Source organism: Gavialis gangeticus, unplaced genomic scaffold, assembly GCF_001723915.1.
Source record: "Gavialis gangeticus isolate Ggan-Ray unplaced genomic scaffold, GavGan_comp1, whole genome shotgun sequence".
NCBI classification, from domain to species: domain Eukaryota; kingdom Metazoa; phylum Chordata; order Crocodylia; family Gavialidae; genus Gavialis; species Gavialis gangeticus.
This window is the reverse complement of record NW_017729000.1, coordinates 6286576-6304618: the sequence shown is the minus strand read 5'-3', so window position 1 is coordinate 6304618 and position 18043 is coordinate 6286576. Positions and strand designations below refer to the sequence as shown.

The 18043-nt window shown below is 54.4% G+C and overlaps 1 protein-coding gene across 1 annotated transcript in view; it reads right to left on the bottom strand.

Annotated features, from left to right (window-relative positions):
* Window positions 1-17197, bottom strand: part of FLT4 (fms related tyrosine kinase 4) — a 57848-nt gene extending 40651 nt beyond the window's left edge. Inside the window, exons 1-6 of the mRNA XM_019505965.1 lie at window positions 17158-17197; window positions 16629-16725; window positions 7325-7599; window positions 2400-2512; window positions 1370-1532; window positions 1114-1253 (exon numbers count right to left, since the gene is read on the bottom strand). Of these exons, the coding sequence (XP_019361510.1) occupies window positions 1114-1253; window positions 1370-1532; window positions 2400-2512; window positions 7325-7599; window positions 16629-16725; window positions 17158-17197 (828 nt within the window). The remainder of the gene's footprint in view (window positions 1-1113; window positions 1254-1369; window positions 1533-2399; window positions 2513-7324; window positions 7600-16628; window positions 16726-17157) is intronic.
* Between the last annotated feature and the right edge of the window lie 846 nt (window positions 17198-18043).

Below are 18043 nucleotides of genomic sequence, written 5' to 3'. Positions count from 1 at the left end.
AGATGGGAGCAGTTTGGATGGGTTTCCACAGGAGGAGTCTCATAGCTTGGAGGGCTCAGGGCCTTCCCCAGTTGCTTCTCCCCGAGCCACTGTTTGAAAGATGGGCAGCTCCATTATCTTCTTCCATCCTTTGGGACCCGCTCAGCCTGGCAGCGAGCCAATCCTACAGGTCTGGGATCGTGCCAGGCCTGCGGTGAATCAGCCTGTGGTCCAGGTACCACTAGACCAGGAACCCTGCCGTGTTTTTACCTTTCGGAAGTTCACCAGCGATGTTACCATTGAGTACTGTTTTACAGGACAAAGTCTGGCCCGTGGCTGTTCTACCCCAGCACCTGCCCGCTGTATTTTAATCTTACCAGGAGCTAGACAGGAGCTACCAGAATGGGAGGGCGTCTCAACAAGGAAGGAGGTCACAGGTTCCCCGCCCTGCCACCTCCCAAATTTAACCTCACTAAAATGCTGAAGTGGATGTACAACAAAGCCAATGGCATACAATAGCCCTGGTAAAATGCAAGGTAAAGAGGAGCACAGCAAGGCCGCTGTGACGGGAACAGCTGAGAGAAGCAGCCACTTCTGCTGCCCTTGACAGACGCAGGCACTCGGCTGGAAGTTGCAGCCCTGAAAAGCTCAAATAACCCTACTCAAGTCAAGGATGTTTGCAGTGGTTTTGCACCTGTGGAAACAAAACTGGCACTTGACCTGCAGGCTGCCAGAGAGAGGCAGAAAAAGATGGCTTGACTTTCCCGGGAGTGGAGGGAACAAAAATTCCCTCCTCCGTGGGCTCTTGCTGCATAATGGCAAAGAGGGACACTCGGTGGGAAGCAGCCTAGTCGCATGATCTAAATGGGATGCTCAGGCCTCAGCCAGGCAGGGTGGCCACAGCTGGGATCTGAGCCTCACCATCAGCCACGGGGTGGGAGCTCACTGCCTGGCACCCCCCTCCCTGCTGGCAGAGAAAAAGAGGAAAACAGGATGGAAGTTAACCCTGGACACCACGTGCCCCAGTAGCCATCACTTCCTGGCCTGAAAACAGCACCAGCATGAGCGAAGCACCAGTCTGGAGACTGAATGTATGGGCAGCAGCTGGGGGCGGCAGGAGGGTGTTTCAGGTACCTGCTTCCCAGGATAATCCCACTGGAAGTGCACTCCGGAGTTGAACTCAGCCCACACAGTGCAGTTCAGGACCAGTTTCTCCCCCACAAGCAGCTCCATGGCCTTCTTGGGAAACAACTGGATGTCGTACAATTCATTCCCTGACAAAACACAGGTGAGAAGAGAAGCCATTCCTGAGTGAAGGAAATACCGCGTCTCCACAGGCACATTGAGGAATTCAGCACAGCAGGGCAAAGGGCGCCAGATACCAGCCTACCTGTGATGTGGACAATGAAGAAATTGGACTTGAAAGGCTTCTTGTCAATGGTGGTTTCACACTGAATGAACCAGGAGTCCTTGATCTGGCGAGTGGGGACCAGCATCCCCTTCTTGTTGTCCCAGAGAATGCTCTTCCCATCGGGGTAGAGGTCTGAGAATGGCTGGAAAGAAAGCAACCGTTTGCAACATCTGCCGAAAGCAGAGTGGCATCTTTCTCCACTCCCACCCCCTGCTTCTCCTTGTCTTTCACGTGAACTAACACGTCCTGCCAGCGTTTCTTGGGGGAGCGGGAAACATGCAGCAATACACCACGCTGGACCCCTGCCCTCCTCCTGCCTCCAAGTCCTTGTCATCTAGGAGCCCCAACAGCCCAGCAAGTCACCAGGACAGATCGTGGATCCTGCACACACAGTGGGATGGGACTGAGTCTTCCAGGAATGGGAAAGGATAGTGGTAGCGGAGGAAGCTGCCACTGCCGTCCCAAGCAGAAGCCCCAAAGGCATGAGTGCTGACCTTGTGTGGGGGCCTGCCTGGGCAAGGGGAAGGCCCCCGGCCCCCAGAGGATCCCAGGAGACCTTTGCACAATAACATGGCTCATCCTGGAAGGATGTCATGCCATTGTGCCTAGCCACAAAGCAGGCTGAGAATAGAGTTGTTTTGAATGAGGAGCCCCTGGTCTCTCGGGGACGCTGGCCACCCAGTGCGTTTGAAGATCTCGACGCTCACTGCAGCAGTGACCACAGGGATAGATGTGAGTGGGAAACAGCATTAAACAAAGATTTTACAGCTTCAGTGGGCCAGAGCGATCCAGCAGGAAACCTGCGGGCCAGGCTTCACAGTCGGCTCAAAGGGCCTGGTCAGCACCGCTCCAGCCAGCACTGAATGAGGAAGCCAGTGGCTTGCACTTTCCATGGAAAATCTCCCCGTGCATTTCCCAGCCCTGGCAGTGTCTACTCCATTTCTTCTCAGCCCATTAAAACACACAATAAAAGCAGAGAGGGTTCATGGGGGACAGGCAGGTCTCCTACCAAGTGCAGCGTGACGTTGAGGTCTGGGATAGACACCAAGCAGGGCACTCGGGTGGTCTCTTTCTTGTTGATGAGGAGCGTTTCCGGTCTGTTGATAAAGGGTTGCTCGAAATCTGAGAAAAAAGTAAGGGAAGGGGCAGAAAGAGTGGGGAAGGGGGGGAAATAAAAATGGGTGACTTGCTGGCAAGGGTCACCCCAGCACGAGGGGGACCAGGAGGGCCACCTGGGCATTCGGGGGCTGGGAAGTTTAAAAGACCACCTGTCAACCTTGGACACACCCAGGGAGTAAGTGAATATATTACTTATATTCCCAGGGAGTGTGCTGGCTGGAAAGAAAGCAGGGACCCATTGGGAGCCTGGTCTGCCCTTCGTCTCCTGCTAGGACCTTCAGCCTTCCCTTATGGGAGCCCCTGCCCTCCACTCATATCCTCAGTGCTGTCTGCACTGGGTGCATCCCCTTGGACCACTTCCCCAACTCAGCCAAGTGCTATTTTTTTTAGAACAATGGTCAAATTTCGGCAGTGATTTAGCCACCAAAACCCTTCATGTAAAAACAAGACAATATTCTGGGGCTTCGGGTCGCAGGCACTGCTCCAGGACTTTGCAAAAGAGGCTCTTCTTATTTGCACGACACCGCTTCTCATGACACCTTGCTAGCCCTGTGACACCAGGCAGAGCCAGCACGGACGTGCACGCCACGAGAGAAGGCAGCCAGCACGACCTTCCCACCCGAGGAGGAAGTGATGCATGGCCCAACGGTATGCAGATGTCATCCTGCGGAGATCCCGGCCATGAGATAAACAGATGAGCTGAGATATCCAGGGCTTTCACCCCACCTCCGCTGGACTCTCACAAGCACAAATATTGACAGGAAGAGCGGAAACACCAGAATTAATCTTTGAAGCTGTCTCGGTAAAATGCCGTGTCTTAGGCTAAGCCCTTCCGAGCCCTCCAAGAAACCGTGGCGGGCCTCAAAGGAAACATCCAGCAAACAGACGCCCCAGGGGGGACTGTCCCCCCCAGACCGCTCAGCATACTGCCCTGATCAAGCAAGACGAGGGCCCACATCTTAGGGCCTCCGCCAATCACCAACACCAGCGCATGGACCATCCAGTTCTGTGGCCTGGACGATGTTTGCTATCAGCACAGCTCTGTGATGCAGCACCTCTCACTGCCTTCAGCACGGTGGGACGGGATAACTGGGTGATGCAGGAGACCGGGAACGAGATGCAGCCCCTTTCCTCTCCAAGTCTAGCTGAGGCCTCCCATGAGTGGCTGCCCTCAGGAAGCCCATCATGGACCAGGACACTGTGGTGCCAGGCTCACAACGAGATGGCCCCTGGCCCAGGGAAGGGCCGCGCTATGTGAACGGGCAGGGTTTCCCGGCAGGACCTCTGCCGCCTTATTCACTCTCCCTTCCATCCACATCAGGACTGGGAAATGAAAGTGAGGGCAAATGGCGACTTTTCAATGACGACCATTGCACTGCATAGGAAAAGAGCTCTTGATGCTTTTCATGGCCACGGAGCCACGTCACAGCACCACCAGTAGCCTCCTTTCAGGCAGCCTCCGCCAAAAGAGGATCAGCGTGATCCATCCCCTGCTCCCTGTAGCCCCATGTTAGCCGCAGAGTCCTTCCCACTTCTGAGCGCAGAAGCCCGCCACAGGTTTTTAGTGCAAGCAATACAGCAGTGGTTCCCAAATAAGAGGTCATGACCCCCAATACGGTCGAAGGACTTAACGAATGAGGTTGCAAAGCCTCATGTAATTCAATTACAGTGATTGGGATTGGCTTGGAAACCCAGTCATGGACTGCCTGGGAACGGGACTGCCCTGGAAAAAAAGTGGGAACTGCTGCAGGAGAGGCTTATGCTTTTAGGCCCCAGTTTTAATTCCAGCTGCAATGCCAGGAACTGAACAGCCCTAGAAAACAAGCAACCTTCTCATCCCTGGGAGATTGCCCCTGTCAGGTCAATACTGAGACCCCCCTGGCTGGGGCCGCAAGGGAGGTTTGCTGCAAATGCCGAAGAGGTGCCAAACACAGGCTCTTCTGTTGCTTTCATCCATACAAGGCTTTTGCCGTGATTTCTTTTACTCATCAACTACTTGATTGTTTCAGTCAAAGGGTTACTTAATCCCCGTGGCTGTATATAACAGGTCCTCCAAGGTACGCTTGAAGAACAGCCACTGATAGTTTTATGAAAGGCCTCAAACCAGACAAGGAGATGAGATGATGATGAATTTTTGGGATGGAAATTCCTGCCGAGTCCTTTCTGCTGCTGGCTGTTGTTTTCAGTTTGGTAACGGAGGAAGATTTGCTCTGAAATAGCAGCACCCCATTGCCCACGAGTGCTCCTTCCCCGGGGGCAGAATCCAAGCATGGACCCATAGCTAACGCCCATAACTCACACCAAAGCAAACGCAATGAGCTTCGAAATGCCCACATCATATCTGTCCTCAGCTGGCTTCTCCTGCGAAATCTGTCCATGTGGACACTGGAAATATTTCTTACATGGGGAGGTGATGGAGCTGAAACAAGACCTGGGCCCAGCGCAGGGAGGACTAGGTGAAATTCTGTGGCCACTACGCAGTGAATGCCTGCCAGCAGCTGGTGCATGCATCTGGGATGATCTGATACTTTATCCCTCTTAGATGGTGCAGCCACTTGCCATCCAAGACGAAGATGCCCTTGGCAGCGAGTCAGGACCCAATGGGTCAGACTTTGGGATCTAGTCCAGTCCACCTCTTGCACCATCAGGTACATAAGGCAAAGGTCAACCATTGCCAACTAATCCTACCCTCCACTCCTCTAACTGATTCAAGTTGTCGACTAGGACGGTCATTGCTTCAGTCGCCCTCTTGCTGCAAAGGTTCCTTCTGCCTGGACACCCGGAACAGGGGCTTCTACAGGCAGCCTGTTGTTTGGCTCTTTTTTAAGAGTGATTTGGATGGAGAAACTCTGTGTTTGCTTTTAGCGGCTGAGGTCTGCAGATTTGCTTCTCCATTTAAACATACTTCTGTTTCTTTTCACTGGTTGTTCGCGGAGCTTCAGTGGTCAGAGAGACACTTAACTGGCCATCTACTTAGGTACTTACACAAACCCTGATATCACAGCATTGGAGCAGCCTCTGGCACTTATGGATGCATCTTTGCAACACACCTGACACAGAGAAGGCTTATCTCCTTTAACAGGGCGGGAGCCAAGTTGCAGAAAGGTTAAGCAGCTTGCCTGAGGGAATCCATGACAGGGACCAGAGCTGATCCTAGATCTCTTGCATCTTGGGCTGGCGCCTCAGCCCCTGAGACCCTGATGCCTCCCCACCGGCGGCCCAGACTGAGCTGCTTTTCCATTGCAGTCATTGCAGCGGCAGAAGCAATCCTGCGTGTGCATTTCTGGTGCTACCCTGGCCCTGCCAAAAACGTTGTCTTATAGATCACAACCTTCCCATCTCACAGTGATAACACAGACTAGAAAAGGAGCAAATAACGACCCACTCCTTCCAGAGGGCAGATGATCCATCTTCACAGCATGAGCTTTTAGCTTTGGCGTGAGCAGAATGGGGGGAACGTCAGTGAGTGCAGCGAGTTAATGCAGCAGCTCTTCACCTCTGCAGACCTTGGGGCTTGACTCGGGTCACACAGTTGCATCTAATAAGAGACACAAGTTCGTACCTGGGGGACAGTCACTCTTACAGAAACTCGCCTCCTAATTTCTGCCTGGCCTAGCAGCGAGTCTCCAGCCCGGTGAGGCCCAGGCACCACAGAAGAAGGCTGATATAACTGGACAAGGTTCTGCAAGTCGGGGCTGATGGGCACGGCCACGTCCAGCCGGGTCCGTCGGAGCCTGCCTGCACTCTGCCCTGTCCCCTGCCGCCTACGGGTCCAGCACTGCACGGAGCATCACAGCGCTCAGTCCTGCACCGGGGCTGCTCTTTGCAGAGCCTGGCAGCCCTTCGCTTTTGTGCAGACTGAGCTCCTCGAAGGGCCGGCGCTCTGCCCGGGGGACACCGCGGAGCTGAAAATTCCTGCATTCCAGACGGATGGGAACAACCCCCCCCCGGCACGGCTGTAATTGAATCCCCGGCAGAGCAGAGCTCCAGCGCCCCTGCAGAAGGGGACGGATATTGATTCGCTCTCAGCATGGGGGGACAGCCCTCTGCCCTCCGGATTCCAGCCGCCTTTCTGCAGACAAGAGGACGGGCATGTTTATGGAGGAGACTTTCAGGATATGAGCGGCGAGCTCAGCTCTGGAAGACGTGTCACTGCCTGAGGGCAAGGCTGCACTTTGTAACGCTTCTTCCATTCGGTCCATGCCCCCTGCTCAGTCACGCTGGCATCTCCAGTCTCTTGGGGGCTGTCCGCTTCTTGGGGTCCTTCGTGCCCAGGGGTCGATGCAGCTCCAATGGAACTAGACAAAAGCAAGGGGTCCCTATCCCCCAGGGACCCCGCCAGCCCACGGTCACTTTTCCCCCAAAACAGGCCTTTCTTAACACCTGTCCTAGGGAAACTTCCCACTCGCTCAGAAGCTCCTGGGGCCAAGCAGGTCCCAGCACTGCAAGCCTATCTCAGCTACAAGGATGTTGCCCCTTCCTCAGATTTATGCCCAGAGCAACACAGTTTTACTGCGCTCTCGGTGCTAGGTGTGCCGTGCTGCCAGGCCACACTGAAGAGACACGGGTCTCAGCCAACGGGAGGGCTGGAGCGACAGGGGAAATGATGGGACAGAAGTGTGCATGGAGGCCAGGCTGGTCCCAGCATCAGCTACGTGTTTATCAGTCTCCTTTTAGAGAGGGGATGGTCCCTTCCTGCCAGGACCGACTCTGACCGCTCAGCTGCTTCTCCTCGGTGTACTCCCTGAAGGGTTTAGTGTGGCCCGGCTCCCCTAGCCCTCCCTCTGCCATTGCCCATAAGCCCTGGCCTCTTACCTCTCACAAACACGTAGGTGCTGACTGCTGTGGTGCCCTCAATTTTGGCTTTGATGTACTTGTAGTAGCAGCAGTAGTAGCCTGTGTCATTAGCCTGGGTCTCCGTCAGCACCAAGATCTTGCAGTAGGGCTTTGTGTCAGTGCCCTCGCAGTCGTCCTGCCGGACAGTCCGGCTGCCGCTGATGCTCACCAGCACGGCTGACTCGCTCTCCTTTTCGCTCTGGACAGGATCTGCCCGGCCCCCAGGCCACGACCACTCCAGGGGGTGCTGCCCTCTTCACAGAAACAAAGGAAGAGTTAGCCAGGCCCAAGGACTGACACGACTAATCCACGCTTAGCCTGTCCTCTCTCTGCACAAGCGTCTGGCTCCCCGCCCTTCATATCAGACCTTGCTTCTTCCTGGGACTGACCAGGGGAAGGGGGAACCAGATACTCCCCGAGACCAGGTGTGCCCAGCCCAGCTCTGCCCAAGTCTGTAGGTGCCCAGGTGAATGCCGCTGCGTGGGTGGTGCCCAGAGGAGAAGCGGCATGGCCTGTGGGCAGAAAGGGGTGCAGCGTGATGATGAAAACCCATGGCTCCATCAGCCCAGCCGGTGACAAAGAGAAAGAGAGAGATGCCTCCTTTCCTGCAAGACACCAGTACGCTTCATCCATGGAGTCCCCTTTCCCGAGCGCCCTGACTCCGTGTGCGACTGGTCTGCTCCAGCTCGCACGAAACGATGGGTGTTGCCCCCTGCCTAGCTCCCGTAACACAACGGGCGTCTCATCATCTCCTCCGGGGCCCATGACTTCATGCTGCTCATACTGACTCCAGAGCAGGATGCAGAGGGAAAGGATCTGCTTATGCATGATCTCCCTCCCTGTTACTCAGAAGAGTTTTCAGCAGTAAAGAAAGCATATAGACATGACACACTCTGCCTCTGGCTCATGGCTGGTGATTCAGGCTCGGGTGTGAAACATGGAGTAGGTAGGAGGACGGAAAGGGGAGAGGAACTGACTGGGAAGAAAACAGCAGAAAGGAAGCAGGGACAGAGATGAAGTCAGGGAGAGGGAAACCAAGGGGAAGCTAGAAACTCATTGAACTTCCTTGAATCCAGCTGCCGGGCCTATTCACTCCTCTCATATTGGCAGCCAGTCGCCTTCCAGGCAAGTGCTCCAGCAAGGCTGTTCAGGTGCAAGCGTGCTCCCTGCGGGCCAGCTCTCACCCAGCTCAACCTTCCCCCTGGCTAGAAAGGATGGTCAGCCTTGAGGAAGCCCCCAGGGCTGGCCTGCCGCCTTCCAGGGATGTCCAGGAAAACTCACGGCATAAAGCACACGTGTGCCCCCGATGAACGGAGCCTGGGGTTTCCAGGCAGACACGCATCTGTGCAAACACGTGCTCACATGCACTCCGACAGCTGGACACACTTACTGAAAACGCAGCGCTGATGGATTCTTCGCAGAAGGTTTCTCGCAGCAAACTTGGAGCCCCTTCCGCAAAAATGCCTCGTCTGCACTTTCAGACGCTTTGGCAAGCATAGCTAACCCCCAAAGCCCCATGCCTCTAGCTGGAGTGGTTGGGCTGGAAGTCCTTGTGCTGGGAGAGCCTCTTTCACTGGGCAAACTGGTTGCAGCTGTCCTGGTAAAGGCACACTTTGCTGGTACAAGCCATTAGGTGGGTTGCCAGGACAGCAAGTGCTTGAAGCGTGTGTGCCCAAAAGCTTGCAGAAAAATATATATGTTTTTGCAAATTCTTAGTTGGTCTAATAAAAGGTATCATCTCTGAACCAAGAGTTTGAGAGTTTTGCATTTCTTTTGGTCTCAGACCAACACGGCTACCAAATAAATCCCTGAAACGTAGAACTGGGGCCAGTTTAGCTGGCACTGGGAGAGGATAGTGAAGAGGAAATGAGACAATAGGGCACAATGAAAGAGCACCTGAGATTGTACGGGATGGGATTCCTGTGTGCAGTGCTGGAGATGATGCCATGCTTTCCTCTCTGTGTTTGTCTTCAGCAAAGGATTTTCCTTCCTGCACAGACCCTGCCTTGCAGGGGTGGCTGGATGGAGCTCCCTCCCAGACAGGGCCTTTAATTAGCTACAGAAGCCCCTGGGGACTGATATAATTGCCCTCTCTCACCTGCTCCAGCCTTCACAGAGGTCCCAGCCCTGCCGAGATGTGGACCAGCATTAAGCAGGGCACGGTGAGAGATTAACCAGTTCAAAGAGGCATACGCTTTCATAGATGACAAGCTATTTTATCTGATGCTATCATCCGTTGTCAGGGTTTGTAATGGTTAATGCAAACCACAGGTTTGGAAGAGATGCTCAGGGCATAAGGCAATCTCTATCTAGGAGAGGCTTAACGGGGAGGAGGAAATGACCTTACATCTGCTCCTGCAGGACTGTTAAACCGTCATCCGAATCAATCGACGCCAGGTATAGCTGGAGATAGGACACGGAGTTGGGTGGACCTCAGGGCTGGTCCATCCAGCAACTCCTACATCCCCCTGCTTTCCGCAGCAGTGCAGCCTGGTCGTGATAGGACTCAGGAGCGGGTTGCCTTCTCCACTGATGGGACTCAAGAATGAGGAGGCCTGTTTGCTTACAAAGACGCTTTGTCGACTCCGGTCCAGAGTCCCTCTCGAGTATAAGCCAAGCGAGGGCTACGCTGCCTCGCCTGTGCAGCGCAGGAAGCAGGAGGCACATCAAGAAGGAGCTGGTGCAGCTTCCACAGTGGGGGGTGCTGGCCGGGAAGAGAGTGCAGCCAAGGGACGTGCAGATCCAACACGTTGGCTGAGCCGTCTCCTATGGGATGTGATGGGTTTGCTCTGAAGCACTTACAGCTGCCCGCTTCTGGGAACCTTTGCCTGGGGCGTGGGAGGATGAATGGGGGCAGGACGTGGAGCTCATGTGATGGATATTCCAGCTGCTGCCCTTGTCCAGTCATCCCAGGCCCTTTACTGCTCATGTATCGTCAGCTACAGACTGAATTGTGCCTCCAGTGATGCCTGAGCAGCCCTCTTTCCTTCAGTGGTGCTGCACAGGTGTAAATGCCCGGGCTCTGAGTGTCGGCCTCAAGAATCCTGCTGGTGCCTGAGACGGGATGGAAACCATGCCTTGCTCAGCCCTAGCAAGCTAACACCGAAAATGTCTGCTTGTGGCTCACGTGAGCCAACGTGACTGAATAGGGAGTGAGGAGGGGCTGTTTTTACACTGAGAACAAGGTGCTTTCAGTCTTGGATGGGGCACGAACGTAGTTTCACTAGGATGCAACGTGCCAGAGTTGGTGACTCCGGGTTAGATTCAATCCCGTCTCTTAGTTATGCAGGAGTGCTATGTTTTAAAACATGCATTTGGCTTTTTAAGTTGAAACCAGAAACAAATGAAAAACTCTCTTCCCCTGACCAGACTCGGACCCCTCTTCCCAGCGAGTCTGCTCATGCTCCCTCTGCAGATCCTGTTCCTCAAAAGCCCAGGGCAACAGGATCGGTAGCAGGATGGCTGTGCTTATTAACAATATCTCAAGGTTTTAAGGCCCAGACTACATTACAGGGCCTCAAAGCCTCTCGCATTTGTTCAGGCATTCCTGGTGCTGCATACGGAGCAGAATAATGCTGGGAGTCTCCAGAGTTTCCGCTGTTTGTTTACCAAATGGGATTTTCATCCCTTCTCAAACCCACTGTTTTATTAAGCATCAAGGCTAGCAGCGGTTGAGTGATGAGTATATACACATGTACCCAAGAAGGGCCAATACAAACAGACCTGCTGACCGGTCCTGGGTAGTGCTAAAGGCATGCATTCCTGCATCACGTGACACTGGATTGAATTCGGAGCTGGGGAGAGGCGTAATGTGTGGGCACATGCATGTGGGGGCAGACCGAGGTGGGAGTGACGTCGGGTCAGGCTCGTTTCGATTCACCTCTGTGTTTGTGTTTGGACCGCTGTGCTTTGGAAGAGGCCCGGGGAGCAGTTTCTGGACAGCTCCCTCCCTCCTGCCCTTCCCCGGCAGCACTCCCTGTCTAAACGCTCTTCTTCATTATGCTGCTCCAGCCGGGGCCCATCTGCCAGCTCTTGTGACTGCTCCTCTCTGCTGAGAGGTAGGAGACAGGCAGTGCTGGTGCCAGCTAGGAACAGATGCCGCACAGACTTCTCTACAGCTGCATACATGAATAGCCCAAGTCTTCTCCAAAAGGATGCTCTTCAAGGGAGACAGGCCACTGACAGCTCTCTTCTTCCTGGCCCAGCGCTCTCCACCTCCCCACGCACAGACAGACGGGGCAAAAGCTTCAGTGGGCTTGCGAGCCGATCTCATGGAAGGAGACCGTCTAACTTGGGGGGGGACTTAGAGGAGCCGAGCAGGGTTAGCTGCATCTGCCATGCAAGCGCGCAGTCCTGTCTCTTCCCTGTGCTCCCTGAGAGCTGCCACGGGGGCATGGCTGTGCCCTTCTGTTCCTACAGCTCCACAATAGCTGCTTGCTTCCTTGTCACCCTGAGCTGGGAGGGGGCCAGGGACAAACTTTCTTTCTGCCAGTGGAATATTTGGGCAGCCACAGGCAGCCCTTAAGCAGCAACGTGAGCTCATCGCCCCGCGGTGAACCGCAACGCTCTCTGCCCTTTCCTGAGCGTCAAGGCCAGCCACGCTGACCGGGTGCACCTGAGTGCATGACATCTGAACGGGGACGCGTTAGGCAGGCAAGCAGCGGGGTGACCGTGGCGCCCGGTGCACTTCTTCCCTCCGGGGCTCCCTGTTGCTGTGCAAGCAGCTCTGGTGGGCTCTGCGCCAATATTCATGAGACGGAAAGGCACAAAGTCTCCGCTTCCCCTCTGGCATGGGCTGCGGAGGGCATGAATACAGAGATTCATCCCGATATTCCTTCCTTCCTTCTTAGGGCTCAAACTAATAAAAGATGCACTGTGTGCATGGACATCACCCTCTTGGCCCTTGGCTGTTATATGCTTTGACTCAGCCGTTTTGGTCTGCTCACGGTCAGCCCGAGTGCCTAGGGCTGATCTGTAATTCTGGAAAGGAGAGGGAGTATTTTTATACGGGGCCCAGCCTGGCCTGTGCAAGGGAACAAAAGCCAGTGGGTTTGGAAAGGGAGCCTAGCTCTCCGCCTAAATGCTGTTTAACAGGCTTGGACTAACGGGGCGGGAGGCAGATGCCAACAGCAGCCAGAGAGCATGGTTTGTGGGGTGACAACGAGGACAAGCAAAGACCACGTGCAGCTTGACTCCCAGAAGGAGCCGTCAGACACAAATCATCCCCCTGCCCCACCCTGGCACTCTTCCCTCGCCTCCTCTGCCCTTGGCGGCCTGGATGCTTGTGTATTTTGCTGCCATAACCCTTCCTTGCCCATTAACGCGAGCCGTGTCCTGTCAGGGTGGTCTGTGGTCTAGGGGGGAGACTTGGAGACAGCTGGGCCTAATTAAAAATGCATGAACCCGTAAGAATGAAAAGCAAATTCAAGTGATGGAGTGGCTGGGGGCGGTGGAGGGGAGGATGACTCCGTAGCTGCCTTCTCAGCAAAATGATCTCCTCAAGATGCTAGAGAAGCACGGGTGCGAGAGGCCAGGACGGAGGAGGGAGCATCTGAATCCGGTCTTCAGTGGGACCTGTGCAGCTGTGGAGGATCTGTGCAGGGCCACAGCCCCCAGGACTTCCACAAGCCAATCATCCCTCGGGCACCAGAAGGACCCCAATGGGCAACACAGCTTAATGGAAGCATAGTCTTCACAAACCTGTCCTTTATATGCCTTCTTTGCCCCAGTCTTCACAGGCGAGGGCAGCTCCCAGACTACTGCACTGGGCAGCACAGTTTGGGGAGGAGGGGAGCAGCCAACAGCGGTGAAAGAACAGGTTAGGGACTATTTAGAAAAGCTGGACGTGTACAAGTCCATGGGGCTGGATGGGATGCACCTGAGGGTGCTGAGGGAGTTGGCTGATGAAACTGCGGAGCCATCGGCCATCATCTTTGAAAACTCATGGCAATCAGGAGAGGTCCCGGACGATTGGAAAAGGGCAAACATAGTGTCCATATTTAAGAAAGGGAAAAAGGAGGACCCAGGGAACTACAGACCAGTCAGCCTCAACTTAGTCCCTGGAAAATCCTGGAGCAGATCCTCCAGGAATCCATTTCTAAGCACTTGGAGGAGAAAAGCGTGATCAGGAGCAGTCGGCATGGATTCACCGGGGGCAAGTCATGCCTGACCAACCTGACTGCCTTCTACAACAAGACGACCGCTCTGTGGATGCAGGGAGACCGGTGGATGCGGTGGGCCTTGATTTTAGCAGGGCTTTTGATATGGTCTCCCACATGATTCTTGCAGGTGAGATAAGGAAGTACGAGCTAGATGAATGGACTGTAAAATGGTTAGAAAACTGGTTGGAACATCGGGCTCAGAGGGTAGTAATCAATGCTCGATGTCTAGTTGACAGCTGGTATCAGGTGCAGTGCCCCAGGGGTCGGTCCTGGGGCCGGTTTTGTTCAATGTCTTCATTAACGACCTGGAAGATGGCATCGAGCGCACCCTCAGCAAGTCTGCAGATGACACTGAGCTGGGGGGGAGTAGTAGATACACTGGAGGGTAGGGCTGGGATTCAGAGTGACCTCAACAAATTGGAGGATTGGGCCAAAAGGAATCTCCTGAGGTTCAACAAGGACAAGTGTAAGGTCCAGCACTTAGGACAACAATCCCATGCACTACTACAGGACTGGCTGGCTGGGCAGCAGCTCTGCAGAAAAGGGCCTGGGTGTGACAGGGGACAATAACTGAACAGGAGCCAGCAGTGTGCCCTCGTTGCCAAGAAGGCTAACGGCATCCTGGGCTGCGTTGGCAGGAGCGGTGCCAGCAGATTGAGGGCAGTGATTCTTCCCCTCTGTTCAGCACTGGGGAGGCCACATCTGGAGTCCTGTGTCCAGTTTTGGGCCCCCGCTACAGAAAGGATGTGGACATGTTGGAGAGAGTCCAGTGGAGGGCAATGAAAATGGTTCAGGGGCTGGGGCACATGACTGGTGAGGGAAGGCTGAGGGAACTGGGCTTATTTAGTCTAGAGAAAAGGAGACAGAGGGGATTTAATAGCAGCCTTCAACTCCCTGCTGGGGGGTCGAAAGAGGATGAAGCTGGACTGGTCTGAGTGGGGGCAGATGACAGGACAAGGAACAAAGGTCACAAGTTGCAGCAAGGGAAGTTTAAGATAGATATGAGGAAACATTTTCCCATTAGGAGGGTGGTGAAGCACTGGAACAGGTGACCCAGAGAGGTGGCGGACTCTCCCTCCTTGGAGGTTTTTAAGACCCAGGTAGACAAAGCCCTGGCTGGGATGATGTAGGTGGGACTGGTCCTGCTTTGAGCAGGGGGTTGGACTAGATGTGACCTCCCGAGGTCCCTCCAACCCTTGTTTTCTACGACTCTAAGGCACAGGGACCACCCCCCACCCTGCTCTATTTGCAGGGACCCCGGTGAGCTTTGGCTGGGCCTGTATCCCGCTGAAAGCCTGGAAGCGCAGGCCAGAGCTGCTCCTGGTTTGCCCTGCCAGGACATGGCTCGCACGAATGGGCACCTCTGGTGTTTGCAGGATACAAAGAGAGGCTTTTGCTCGTTGTGCTTGGTCTGCAAACAAAACCCTTTTCTGCTCTGCATGGCTTTCTTTCGTGTACATGGATGCATACTGAGGGCATAGCTAAGGATCCAATGTTAGCATAACAGCTATTTCCTGTCCCTGTGTGGGGAGCTTAAGAGAAGGGCTTTGCACTCCACAGCAAACAGGCAGGAATATGCACAGAGCAAGGCCTGGGGTGCTCACTGCAAGGGACTGTTTGTGTGTGCCCACCTGTCTCTAACCCTCATTTGTCCTCCGTGCCCAACAATGGCTCGTAGGCACCGCATGGGTCTGGCCTTTCCCTGCCCTGCTTTCATGTAGGAATACCTGCCTTTCATGCCACCTACAGAATGCCTCCCGGACCTGACATGGGCAGCTATTCAGATGCAGATGAAGGGAGGAGAGCTCTTCTCTTGCTGCATGAGGGGGTTAAAGGGTGTCAGGACCCCTAGCACTGCCTACAAGCCAAGATGCAACTGGAGGTGCCAGCCAGCATCCTTTCAGAGTGCAAAACAGCGCAGCAGGGGCTGGCACAGCTCGTGCAGCTCATGCATGTACCCCACTGTCGACAGCCAGTGCTGCCCAGGTCAGCCACGCACACTGCACCCATGTGGGACATGCAGCTTGGGCTTGCAGTTTGTTGGTCCAGGCTGCTCTGCCAATGCAGGAGGCCTCCTCATGCCCACTGGCAGCAGTCTTCCTAACTCGGGGAACAGTGTTGGCCGGAGAGCCCCAGAGAAAGGCCTCCCATTGAGGCCGTGCCCAGCACGGGCACCAGCAGCACAGTGCAAGCCTCTCCCAGCACTCCCACTGCTCCCAAGCCCATTCACTGCTTTGCTGAGAAAGGATCCGCACAGATACTGAAATCTCTGGGATGTGATTAAAAGCCCCTTGGGAATGAAACGGAGGCCAATGCAACTATTTCTTTCCTCCACCACCAAGGTCCAAATGAGTCTGGGGGAGAACGTGGCCCCAAAACGCCTAAGAGAACTGGAGATGGAGCCTTGTGCCTACAGCTGTCCTTTAGCACCTTCCACATGCTCCTGAAGCCCAGGACACTTGCAGGCAAGAAGGGGGCAGTCAGCAGCGATGAGCTAGATACCGCTAAGTGAGCTTGGGACAAGACAAGTGCATGGCCTTATACCCAGCTCTGGCACAAATGCTTCAGTGCCATGTATAATGCTGAAATTATAGTGCACACCTCCCCAGGCACCTGCCTGCACAATCCTGCCATGGGCTACTTCATGCTCTTGAAGCGAATTCCCTGATTCAGCAGCACAGGCGCTTCCAGCCAGAGACCAGCTCCCTCCCATGTGTGCGAGGACAACGTAAGGCATCAAATATCTGCTTATGGGAAATACCAAGGACCACCTCCATCGCAACCAACAGACACAGCTTTAGCCTCCTGCTTGTGGGCTCTCCACATCCCAGAACCACCAAATAGCAGGCAGGCTCAGTGCAAAGCAGAACTAGACTGGCAGGGAGCACAGGACCGACACTAGGGCCATGCTAGACGAAGAGAAGGGCTGTCACGTGCACTAGGAAGAGGAGGAGGGTAAAAATGCTTTCTTTCAGAGCCGGTGAAGGACCGGATGAGATAACAAGCCACGTGGAAGTCCTCATTGCCGGGCCTGCTGAAGCTCAAGTTTCACGGCTCAGAGTCCAAAGAGCAGACCACCAGGAGCCGGCATGGGCACCCAGAGCAAAGCCACTGTCTCTTACCTGCAGGTAACAGCCAGTGTGTCCTTGGCGTTTATGACGTGCTCCTCCTCGGTGATGCTAAGAGTGGGTGGGCTCATAGAATAGCTGTTCACCAAATCTGCAGAGAAAAGGGAAAGAGAAAGAGAAATGCAGTTGCTTTGCTGTGCTTTGGTCTGCCATCGAAAGCCAGCCCGTGGCAGGAGAGACGCTGTAAAAGAGCAGCAGGGTCCTGCTGCCCTGGATTGATTTATTGCTAACTCACTGGGGCAAGCACAAATCCTCAGGCTCTCCCTTCTCTAGAAGGCATCAGCTCCCCAGCAAAGGTAGCTCGGCCTCAGGGACAGATTGGTCCTGAAGGAAGGAGCTACAGGAGCTCACAAAACCTTGGGAGCCGGCTTTGGGCTAGCCTGCACAGAGCTCCACCTCGGAGCCCCCTTTGTTAATAGCTGAGAGTCCAGGAGAGGGCTCTCCAGATGTGTCATCTTGGACGAAGTTGGGTGCAACCCCATCTGCATACAGATCCCCAGCTTAAAAACTCCTGCCTTTGTACCGCAGAAGGCTAGGACATTCTTTCCCCGCAAGGCCGTCATTGAGCATACACGTGCTGAATAGTTTTCAGTAGACTCTCTCGAAGAAGGACGATGTTGTCTGGGAAGGGGCTGAACCTCCGGGAATTCAAACAGGCCCCTCTCCACGGCCGCGGGGCACGGATTCCAGGAGAGGACATCCGCAGCCTTGCAGAAAATCACGGGCACATCTGCTTTTAAGCAGATTAACGCAAGATCATTGATTTATTCTTCACATTGGCACCGTCAATGGACTGCACCACGGGCAAACGTCTCGAGGTGTCACTGAGACAGCAAGATAAGTAACCACTGACTTGCACCAAGCCAGTGTCACCCACTCCCCTTACTTCCTGGCCAGTCTCATGAACTTAGGTGTCTCTCTTTAAACTCAAGCTCCTGGAAATGTGCTAATTGAGAAAGGGAAGATTCTAGCCCTTCTGGTTGCAAAGAAAAGCCTGAAAATATGACCAAGCAGACGCTAAAAACCCGCTCAACATTTCTTTTGAAAGTCTCCTGGTTTTTGACTCTTATGAATGGCAATGAAACTAAGGTCTTAGCTGATGGGAAGCCAACTGGGATTTATTCCTGGACTGGTGGCTTTGTTTCTGGGTTTGACAGCAACATCCCAGAGCTGAGCGGCCCATAGTCTGGCAGAGAACCAAACATTAGAGCATCTGATGAAACGAGACTCCCTGCGGGACGGAGCCGCGATCTGGAGACGGAGGTGAGAAGCACCCCAGCCCCGAGCAGACAGAGCCAGCCCCCCATGGCCGGCCACGGGACGTGCAGGGAAACATCCACCGCGATGAATGGACCTCAAACAACGCCGCTCTGCGCAGATGGCCTTGTGGGGCTTTTTTTATTTTAATT